This window comes from Trichoderma virens (genome assembly GCF_000170995.1).
Source record: "Trichoderma virens Gv29-8 chromosome Unknown TRIVIscaffold_1, whole genome shotgun sequence".
Classification (NCBI taxonomy): Eukaryota; Fungi; Ascomycota; class Sordariomycetes; order Hypocreales; family Hypocreaceae; genus Trichoderma; species Trichoderma virens.
Window position 1 is genome coordinate 2,398,469 of NW_014013748.1, and position 11,473 is coordinate 2,409,941.

At 48.0% G+C, this 11,473-nt stretch overlaps 3 protein-coding genes across 3 annotated transcripts; 1 reads left to right on the forward strand and 2 right to left on the reverse strand.

Annotated features, from left to right (window-relative positions):
• Positions 1-231: 231 nt before the first annotated feature.
• On the reverse strand, positions 232-3,253 carry TRIVIDRAFT_86033 (sec23 protein; the record flags this gene model as incomplete). The annotated part of the gene is made up of 7 exons (XM_014106222.1): positions 232-438; positions 495-694; positions 751-1,845; positions 1,904-2,380; positions 2,431-2,725; positions 2,796-2,926; positions 2,977-3,253. The coding sequence occupies 7 exons, from the start codon at positions 3,067-3,069 to the stop codon at positions 414-416; spliced, it is 2,316 nt and encodes a 771-aa protein (XP_013961697.1).
• Positions 3,254-3,881: 628 nt separating this feature from the next.
• Positions 3,882-5,119, forward strand: TRIVIDRAFT_73371 (uncharacterized protein; the record flags this gene model as incomplete). Its single annotated transcript, XM_014106223.1, has 3 exons — positions 3,882-4,119; positions 4,210-4,507; positions 4,579-5,119. 3 exons carry the CDS (start codon positions 4,074-4,076, stop codon positions 5,117-5,119), a joined length of 885 nt encoding a protein of 294 aa, XP_013961698.1.
• Positions 5,120-5,405: 286 nt separating this feature from the next.
• TRIVIDRAFT_112347 (uncharacterized protein) lies at positions 5,406-10,910 on the reverse strand (the record flags this gene model as incomplete). The annotated part of the gene is made up of 2 exons (XM_014106224.2): positions 5,406-8,442; positions 8,518-10,910. Coding segments are annotated over 2 exons (5,430 nt in total), but the record flags the coding sequence as incomplete, so codon positions are not given.
• Positions 10,911-11,473: the final 563 nt, after the last annotated feature.

The window sequence follows — 11,473 nt, forward strand, 5'->3', positions numbered from 1 at the left end:
GACGCATTAATTTTCATTCACATTGTTCTCGCGTGTGTGGAGACCGGACCGCCCATGCAGGCCATCGCATTCTCAGCTTCATATTGTTCTTGGCTCCGCTTCAGCTTGAGGCAACGCCTCTAGCCCCAACTGACCAACATTACTTAGCGGCCTCTCCATAACGCGCGCCGAAATCGAGCAACAGAGCATGATGACTCTTCGTTCCAAGGAACTGAGAGTTATAACTATTGTCATCAGTAAATGTTCTATGTATTATTATCATTAGACTTAAAGCTAGAGTCGTGCTTATGCTTGGTGAATTGATGGATTGTATTCTCTTAATATTCTTAACCTTTTTTTTTTTCCTTTTGGGCTGGTTCTTATCAAAAGCTAATCGGGCTCCCACAGTCCCGCCCGTTGTTAAATTATCCATTTCAATTCGTACCACTAACAGCGAGCCTATCATGATTGTCAGTATATTTCGCATAAAGACTGGGTCTGCTGGCATATCGTACTTCATCAAATGATCCATAAAGGTCTGCAGGGACACATCGTCAGTGAAAATGGTTTGGGCAGAGGTAGCCCCCACACCACCGTATGGCCCTGTCGTATGGGTAGTTGATGGATTGAGTTTGGATAACAGGAATCTAGCTTGGGAGCCACCTGCATCGCAGATGATGAATCTGGGGAGCGGGAACCGGTCTGTGATGAGATCCTAGGAGCAATGTTAGCCGTTACTATACAAACATTCACTTCTCTTCATGTGCTTACTCTGGCGTCTTCCTTTGGCTGCTCCAACAGAGCGGCAAAGTTTTCGTATCCTTCTTGTTCCTGGTAACCAGCCTTTCGCCACTCGGCAATGGTCTCGCCGTGGAAGATGAGAATGTGGAAGAAGGTATCCAGCAGCAAAATGTGGGTTGGCTGAATGGACGCAGAGTCAAGTAGCACGGGCTGGCCGCCATCCTGGTCAAATGTGTACGAGTCCAGAGTCGGCTGAATCATGACGAGGGAGTTGCTGACATCTTCGTGGTTCAATACATGGCGGTAAAAGGCAGTCTCGTCGGGCGAGTTGTTGAAAACCTGCAGGAACTGACTTCTTCGCAGGTGGAACATGAATTGAGGATAGAGGGTGAAGTTCTTCTCCAAACGGAACGACGTTGGGTCATCCTTCCGGTAGTCTGCAAATCTGGAGCACAGCCGAATCAACATTCTGTCCACCCAGCGAAGGACATCTGGGCCATCGTCGACTTCGGCCTTGAAAACAGCTATCCGCGACATGAGGACAGCTGCTGCTTCCTGGTCGAAAGACTGCGCAATAGCTGGGTCTCCGGCAGGGCCGCTCAAATTTCGAGCAATAGTTGTCACTCGAAGATGGAATTGGCCCGAGGAGTGCTGGTAATATGTCAAGAACTGCATCATCCCCTTTTGAGGTGCCTGCTGATGAGCTGCCGGTCCCTGGTTGGCAACTTCAAAGTAAATACCATAGCTGGAATTGGGGTCGATGCCACACATTTTCCATGAGCAGGTGTTACCAATACCACATTCTGTCTCGCCAACCGAAACCGACTTCTTGTTGAGGGATACCGCGTGCCCGATTAGGCCAGTGACTTTAAGCTCCTTGGTCGTCAGCACTTCCAACACTGCATTGAAGCCCATGAGGAGGTTATCATCGCCGTCCTTTTCGAAAATGCGGACAAATGACTGCTTGAACATGGAAGACGTGAAACTGTCAGTGAGAATCATATGACCTCCTGTCGAGTTGCAAAGCCCCTTCATTTCCAGCAGGCCAACCTGGTCAAGGCAGCCTGCGAATATGTCGATAATGTGCCCGTTATGAGCCGTGCGCTTGGCAAGGTTATCATAGAACTATCAGCCATGTTAGTTTACGGTGCCGTGATACTTTGTTCAGTCTGGTCATCTTCACCTTCAACGCTTTCTTGTAGCACTTAACATTGTCGCGATCAATGTCGTGATGTGAGCGCATCGGCTCCCTCAGCTCTGGACCAACAACCATACCAGGTCCTTCAGTGGCAGGCCCGCCGGCAAAAAGCATGATGCGGCCACCAGAGTTTTGGAACGTTGATTCCATTAGCCCGATGGCAACACTCAGAGCGACACCTGTGCAACGAAGACTTCTCCGGTCGCTGGCAGTTGGCCAGGGATCTTTTTGCAGTGCCTCCAAAACCTTGGTGAGCTGGAATTCGGCTTGCTGAACAGGCAGGAGAAATCTTGTCGCCACTCCGGTATTCATTAGGCGACCTGCCGGTGGCGGCACTCCGGGTCTTGCACCCTGAGAAGACAGTCCTAGCATATCTTGGACATTCTTGGCAGAGTAGTCCTTGCTTCCACGGAAAACATACGACTTGGCGCAACCTTCATAGCCAATCTCATGGACTTGGGCCTGGAAACGGTCAACACTCGTCCGCATGTGGAGATGTAGAGTAAACATACCATTGTACCATAGGTGATGAGACCGACCAGCGCATTTTCTGGAAGCAGGCTGAGGCTCATGACTAGTGATTCCTTGAGTGCAGACAAACTGTCCTCCTCTTGGCACAAATCAACAACGTAGAGGAACAGAGGTGGCGCAGGCGCAGGCCTGGACAGCCTATATTCGATTGTAGTATTGGCAGGGTGCAGCTCCGGTGGGATAGCATTCGCAGTGATGTCTTTGTAATGCGCGGGGAGCTGGTTTCTTGACAAGCAGAATGGGCAGATCCATACTCGAGCACGAACATCCACTTGGCTAACATGGTCATCAGTTAGGCCCTGCACGAAGACATTATGACAGCTGGCTGATCGCGGGAGAGCTTTACCAGAAAGGATTGAGGACTGATCGACAAGGCTGCTTGCATGTGACGGGTTCGAATTGGAGCAGAGGCGTCTCGGGCTTCTCTTTCAGCGGGGTGAATAGAGCGCCTATAGGCGCGACTAGTCTCGAGGCTTCCTGTTTGATCTATGAGCTGGTAGGAAGTAGATTCAGGACGGAATCAATACCATTCGAGAGCTGGGGAAGACATTCCAGCTAAGGCGAACGCCATCGCGATCCTCCACCTCGCTCCATTGCTCCTTGACTGCTTCGTAGTCCATTGGGAAAATGCTGGACGCTCAGCACAGCCAGACGATGTGTTGGCAAAAATAAATCGGACAGCTAGGTTGATAGAGCCGCAATTGATTCAACGCAGGTGTGAAATTGTCTGGTTGTTGGATGAGGGGGGTTTCAACTGGTTTGTATATCATTTGCTTGAAATGATAACACGTTTGCAAGCACGAGCACCGTTATGAGGACAGCTAGCAGTCTGAGCAACTGAGACTCTTTGGCCAGCGTGGAGCAACATGGCCCCACTAGAACAATCGGCATCATCGTTGTAGAGGGGTTATCGCTAACAACCCGATAACAGTTTTGTTAGTGGTTTACTAGCGACGTTGTTAGTTAGTACTAAGGTGAGAAGCTTCAATGGGTCCTAAGACAAGCATCCACTGTTATAAACAGTATAGGAACCTCTCTGGTCCCCTACCTACTACCTACCTACCTAGGTATTTCATATATACTGCTTGAACCAAATCTTGAATTTCTAGTAGCGATACTGCGTTGTTCTCCAGATAGAATATACATAGAAATATGGGTAGAATACCTAGGTAGGTAGTATTTCTTAAAAATAGCCGTTTGTTGTAATTCTACATCAAGTCCATCAAAGAATGCTCAGACAGGTGGGTACCAGGTACTACCAAGGTTATCACGCGTATTAGCAACAGCTTACTGTAGTACCTTAGTACCTACCTACCCTGCTACTATACAGGTAGACTATTACCCACCCAACTTAGTATGTCACCTTTCATCATCACCTCTCTGCGTCGCAGATTTAAAAGACCACGGTGACATCTTACATATTATTTGTGGACACTTGGAACCAGCTTCCTAGATGCCATCTGTTTTCTACATCACTGCTCCTGTACTCCGCAAACTCCCCTGATCCCAGGCCCGTTGTCTTCCTCTGCTTCCTCCCGTGACATCCAACGAACCACCATCTTTCCAGCATCACCATCCATCCACCCTCAGCCCGCCGGGCCACTCACAAGGATATCTGCGGCCAATGGCGGCGTCAACTAACACTAAATCCCCCACTATTCGACGCATACGTTAGTCCCTCTCCCCGAATCTCTTCAAGACAGGAGGGTAGAGAGTCATGTCTCATCCTTTGTAGAAGCACTAACTCGGGCATCTCCCAGTCCGCGAGGCTGCAGAGCTTTCAAATGCGCCGTCGCCTGATTACACTGCAGAGCCACTAGAGTCGGACCTCTTCGAATGGCACTTCACCCTTCGCGGGCCTCCAAATTCCCCATACAGCCAGGGTGTTTACCATGGCCGAATTATCTTGCCTCCAGCGTATCCTCTGCGGCCCCCAAGCTTTCGCTTCTCCACCCCAAACGGCCGCTTTGAGGCCAACCGTGAGATCTGCCTCAGCATAAGTGGCCATCATGAAGAAACGTGGCAGCCGGCCTGGGGCATCCGAACCGCCCTTGTCGCGTAGGACTTCCACGCTCCATCATACACCTCTGTTCGCCTTTGATAACTAACTGATAACCGTAATGACACAGGCTCCGCAGTTTCATGGAAACAGATGTTTTGGGTCAGCTAGGGGGCCTGGAAACTACTGAAGCGGTCCGCCGTCGCCTTGCTCAAGAGTCAGCGTCCTTCAAATGCGCAGTCTGCGCCAGAACAAATGCGGATATTATCGCTGAGTGCGAAGACCGCTGTAAACAAGGCGCCTCCCCATGCCAGGATATATCAGTTCCCGCTGAGTTAAATATGGAATGGAGAGATGAGCTTGAGACTGCTAGGAAGGGCCAGTCGCCGTCAGCTCATTCATCAAAGGTTTCTCCTGTACCCGATCGAAATGATGAGATATCTGATGAAGCTGAGCTGGCAGAGGGGTTTGTCCAGACTGCTCCCAGCATTCCAGATGGCGTAGCAGCACAACCATTACCGACGGCGGGCCTCGAAACTCAGCGGAACTCTTTAACCGCTAATCGGACGAGAGCGGGAAGCGATGGAGTGCCGTTGTGGGTAGACAGGGTGATTATAGCTTTGGTCATTCTGTTGATTGCACTGGTTCTTAAAGTTTTGTTTAGTACATAACAGGTCTTGTACTTGGGATGCGGGCGTCTGGCTTTGTTCTTTGATGTTTTCTCCTGCACTTGTTACGATCAGTAATATTTAGGTCAAATGTGCGAAGTAGATATCCCTGGGTCATCAATAGTATGGCCATTAGCCAATAAAGTTGATAGCAATGATCAATTTGGAGTGCTCAATATATCTCCCTATCGTAACTACCGTCGCATGAGTTCTATGGGTTATAACATGAGCTTCTCAGATATGGAGACCCTCACCATGCAAGAGTTGTCTGCTTGCTACCAGCCTGCTCTCATTGTCGATTGTATTGCCATGGCACAGCTAGCCACCACCACTCTCCAACAGTTACAGCCAATCCACCTATTGCCTCTTCGAAAATGCCGGTTTTTATGCCCCAGCTTACAATAAGCCTCGCCTCAAATTCATCAAGAATAGGCCGCAAAGAGTTACAGACGTCTCTGACAGCCATGGGCCCTTTAGTGGCATAAGTAAAGCAAATGGCTCCCAGTATGTCAGACCATCTTTTGCTATCTTTCTCTCCAAAAAAGTCGATCCATTGTGGGATTTCCCCTTTCAAGGTCGTGGAGGGCAAATCTTCTTGTGTCACGGCATGTAACACGGCAATGTCGTCGCTGTACTGATACAAGCCTGTTGGAACGGCCTGAAGACGGAAATGGTAATAGGATTTAGGATATTTTCGGCTTTCATAGTTGCCCGGTTCGAACCCAAAGGGAATATTCGGTATATCCATGGGAACAAGCGTAATTCTCCCAGTAGCATTCAAGTTCGTCAGTGCCATCATAGAACCATCATTCAGAGTATACGGTATCTCAAATGCATCCCCCGTACGGAAAATGGCATCCATACGCCTTTTGAAAGCTGCTGCCTCTTCGTATTTTGAGCGCTGTGCCACCCTACTCAGCGTTGACAAATACCATTCGCTCAGCCTATATGGACGCCCACCAAATGGCGTCTTTTTGCTCCTGCAAATGACCCTTTGAGCAGTGAGTTGATCGATGGCTTCCTTAAGCAGCAGTGAACCTTGATCTGTGCCTTCCCTTGACAGCGTGAGAAATTTTTCCTTGATTTTTCGTACAGAGTATTTTGCTTCGCCAGTGCAGCAAAGTGACTTGATCCACGATCTTGCAATGTCTGCATTCTCAGCGTCGGCATTGTCGCCAACACGATCAAAGACTCGGTTGACAGGTAGTGCAGCGGGCTCTGATGTGACCGCCTCAAACCTGGAAAAAATTGATGATTGAGCGTGAAAATATCTCTCGCACCAGTCTTCCTCGCTGGGGCTGCTGGCTTTCAGCAAAAACCGGTGGGCAAGAAGTTCTCTTGACTGAGGAATTTGATAGCCTTCCTGGCGAGATATTCTTGTTGCCCATTTAATAAGCATCTGCCAATCATATTCAATCGGCTCTTCAAAGTCTACCATAGGGAGTTCATGGTTTTCAAGAGCTTCGATCAGCCGTTCTTGAACATCTCGCGTAAATTTTTTTATATGTGGCCCTTGTTCCTTACATGCAACTGCCCAGAATTTACGCAAGCTAGGCAGTCGCATGTTCGGGAAGATGTGAAGCAAAAGGCCCCAGTCTATTGCTTTATCTGCACCTCCCAGCAGGACTCGGACGACAACAAAAGCGGCCAGGAGGTCTTCTTGGCTTGTCAGCCGGCCTTCCTCAATCTCCAGCGCCCCCGACTCGTCCATTCCGTACGTTTCCCTCGGGGATATTGAGGTAAGCGGGCGAGTTATCAGAGCCACTCGTTTAACCCTCGATTGTATCATTTCACCAGTATTTAGGGGGCGCCTTGAATATCTCAGAACCGAAGCATCCAAGCTGAACTCAGAGTCTTCGTCATCACTTGATGTCAAGGCTTCTAATTCATGCAAAATCTTGTCAACAGATTGAGGACCCAGCTGTTCCTGATGCTGCCAGTGTGGATCAGGCAATGAAGTGACAGTTTCAAAACCAGCTGAAAAATTGACGAATAGGTTGTAGGGGCCAGCAACCAGGGGTGGCGCGTTAATAAACTGTGCCCTTTGAGCCAGCTCTAGATCGAGACAGTCGATTAAGCCTTTCATGAATCTGTCATGAGCAGCTTCGGTGTTGACTGTGCAAGGTGGCCTTCCCATCTCATTCCCGGAAATCCGTTTGTCAAGGCCTTGGACAATATCAGCCCAATTGAACCACTCTGCATCAGGCATCCAGCCGCACAACGTGAAGCTAGAGATACTGCTTTTTTCTTCAAAAAACTGCAACTCAAGATATGGCCAGTTTCCATCATTGCCCAGAATCCGTACAGGTTCGGTCATGGTAACCTTTACCGCTACAGGGGTTGGTGAGCCATGGAAAGTAGCATCCATATCAGTAAATGGGAGGGGCCGCATTGTTCCTTGTGGCACTCGGTGATCGTTAACAGACCAATCGTCCTCTAAGAATAAGTTTGGTGTTAAGAATTGTATCTTGGTTCCATGAGTCGCGTGAGCCATGCTAGGGTTCTTTTGACTCGGGACATTAGTATTGTCAGACAACCAGCTGTTTTCGGCCCATCTCACTTGATACTTGTCGTGTGGTAGTGTAGAAAGAGATGCGAAATTTGGGCTATTCGTATCGGCCTGAGCGAATTTTCTTCGCTTACTTGGAGTGGTAATGTCGCTCATCATCCCGTGGCGCCTTTTGGCTGAAGCTTGAGCTGCGTACACCGGAGCGTCCAGCCGAGCGACTTCGCCAGCAAGAATACGACGTCCTCGACGGTTCTCCTTCTTCTCTCCGTAATCAACATCATTACTTGGAGATCGAAATTGTGTGGGGATGAAGAGTTGGGGGTGTCTTTGCTTAATCTTCTCAACAACAGCCAAGACTTCCGAAGAGAAGGCATCAAGATGCGGTAACGTAATAACTTGACATTTGGCGAAGAGGCCACCATGATCTTGAAACCCATGCCAATGCTCCAGGACTGACTTAGATTTGATCATTCGGCTCAAAGCCCCTTGGTAGTCTTTTGTTTTCGGTACTGGCTTCTCAGAATATCTACTGTTCCATACGGTGGTGAGAGCATGCCAAAGAGAATGCCCTCCGGGGAGAACCCCATCTCGCTGGACAAGCATATCCATCAGAAGTGCAGATATTTGATCAGCAACCTCACTTCTAAGAGACTTTTTCTTTGAAACCTCTTTTCCTCCCATGTTGCCAGGTATAGATCCATGGGATTTTTGGCTGCTAGCAGTTGCTACCTCTGTCTTCCCCGCGCCATATGCTGAGGATGTAGTCTCATAATCAGGCTTACTATATTTGTCGCGAATGTTGGGGGTATCTATCTCCCTTAAATGGGGGGTGAAGCTTGAATGCCGCTCAGACTGGTTCGGACTTGATTCGATCCCGGGAAGATTCTCCAACTGGCTAGTATGAGATTTCCGATTTTTCAAGCTGAGAATTTGATTTGATTGTCTTATATCCACTCGTTGGACAGTTGTCTGCTCCTGCGGAAGAGATGAAAGATTCAGAGTATTTCTATGCTCTGGAATAGATTGTACGTTTGAGGGTTGATTCAAACCATAGATCTCTTTCGGGTGACTGAGAGCAGCTGGTGATATCGCACCATGTGAATATTTACCAGTCTTGGGTCTGGTCCGTATTGGTGACAGCCTGAGTGTTGAAGTCTCTTCATCATCCTGTTCCTCTTCTCCCCTTTCTTGGTCTTCAGTTGCATTAGCTGTACCAACTCGATGTGAAGCCCTTGTCAGTGGAACAGACACTGAAGTGGGACTCTCGGCTGACTTAGTTGCGCTCGTTGAACGAGGGGCAGACTTGATCTCCCTGCGAAATCCATCCATATTAGACGGGCTATAAGATGGATTACAAGAAGTTTGAGATTTTTCGAGGTGATATTTGAGGCCAATATCATTCTTCCAAGTCCTGCCACATTTTTCACAATTCCATCCTTTACGTTTGTTTGTGTCATTGCCGAAAGAATCAGCCTGGCCTCTGCTACTGAGGCGACTAGAGCCCCGGCCACACCCTCGGCCTCGTCCACGGCCTACAGATCGAGAGGATTCTATAGGCATACGTAAACCAGGTGATAGTAGTGCATCCATGCCTTGGGCGGTATCGTTTGTTAGAGCATCCGGTGCTGCTTCTGTCGTTGATTCCGATTCTAGGAGATTTGTTTCTTGACTAGCTGCCTGTGGTTTAAGGAGGGGATCCATGAGCTCTCTGAGCGCATCCTGAGGTACCTTTAGCTTGACAATTATTGAATCTCTCGCGATGGAGTGGTTTTCATCTGTGAGATTGACGTCTGAATGGCTGATACCCGATACTTGCTGTAGATTGTTATCGTTACCAATCCAGTCATTCTGATGCTCTGATCTAATCTTTCGAGGCCTGCCCCTCTGTCTTTTTTGAGATAAATTAGCTTGGCTGAGATTAGCCAATTTTGAAGTTCCAATGGGATGTAGATCTTGTGAGAAACCGTATGATAGGCGTGAGTCGGTTCGCCGCTCGGGATCCTCTTGTACGATATTAGTTGTCATAATATCGGGCAATTGAAGCACCGAGGGCAGCGAGTATCTATAGGATGCGACTTTTCCAGCTCTAGAATGCTCACTTCTTACTTGGAGATGCTGTAACTGAGTAGGCTGGATATTGGGCGTGGAAATACAAGTCGTCAAGGATGACAAAAAACGTGTAAAAGATACACCTAGAGTAAGCCCATACACGTCTGGATTCGTCAACCCTGCCTCGCCACACGCCATAATGTTCTTTGTAATAGTAGCAGCCAACGGTTGATCCGATGACCACGTCGGGGCGACGCCTAGACATTTCGAAGAGGCGGTCTGGTTGAGAAAAGAGTCGGCAATATCGTGACCATCTTGGCTGTAAAATTCACTGGATCTGGCAAGCTTGCCAGCCCGCTTTCCAGTTGCCAGAAAAATAGACCAATCTTTGGGTGTCAGATCACGATTGAACTGAACACAGTCATTAAAGACTTTGTTGTTCAATTTTGCAGCAACATAACGAATCGCATCTCGCGCGTTCAGAAACCGGCAGACTTTAGAAACCACTTTCATTTGCCATCGCATGCCAAGGACACCCAACTTGGATTTCAAATCTTGCATGCGTAAGACGCCCCATTCCTTACAAATTGCCATTATAGTGGTTGCCAATGCTGTATAATCGACAGACTCCCCCGTCCATCTCGTGTGCCAAGGAACGGCATCAAGATTAATGGCAAGAACCTGGCGGGAGAGATTCATCTCAGCCTCCGGTTCCGCAGCTGTGTTCCTGTCTTTTGGCAATGGGGGAGCAAATGATTTAAGCCACATCTTGCTTGTTTTTGTTCCCCGAACAAGAGTCGTACGCTTGGTGATATAACCTTTCTTGACCAGTGCATCCGTTCGCTTTGGTACTGAACGTTTGTCTTGGTCAACCAGGCGACCGAGATCGCCCTGTAATATCCCCTGGGCTTTCGTTGAAGCGATGCCAAGAAGTAAAAGCCATTCGGAGCGAGGAACGCGCTTATAATCTATCGCATGTCCGGTGATGGCCTCCCACATTATCTCCTGAGAGGCATGTATTCGTATGTCATTATGCTCGCCAAGCCCTACGGCAGTAGATGGAACGGCTTGCCGAGTCTGCCCATTGCCATTGATAAAATCCAACCCCGGACGAGTATTTCGACTTTTGTTGAGATTATCCAATGCCAACACCTCTGCGAACGTTAGATGATTGAAAGTTCGGTGAGGGCCAACAGATATGTCGGTCCGCCGGACAAGCCATTTCCAGATCGTGGCGACAGCATGACCCGAGAATTTGGATCCTGCATCATGAAGGTTGACATCTTGGTTATTGTGGAAGGAGGCAGCACTATCAGATAGGTAAAGTGCTAATTTTGCAGCGTCGTTGAATTCCGATATTGAGAGACCTATGTGGTAAGCATTAACAACCGTCATCCGATGATTATTTAGTTATTTCAACGTGCTAGAACAAGATTCTTAATTCCGGTGTCAAAGGCAAAAAGAATGCGACGCAATGGAAAACATACCCTGTTCACCAGCACATGAGATGACGAGTAATAAACGAGCGATTAGGCCTTCAAGTTCCAGTGCCATATTAGACCATAGGACACGGAAGTACGCATTGTAAAGGGTTGACGAGCAAGGCCTGTGATAGTAGGAATCTGGTGTATAAAGTACGAGGTTCTCTACCCGCCAGATCCACCTTGGTAATTTTTGATTCTGCTTAGTTGTTAAGCTTATAATTTTAATATATGTTAATATATATATTTAATTATTTTTTTAAATATATATTAAAATAAATATTTATTTAGATTTTATAATAATTATTATAATTTTTA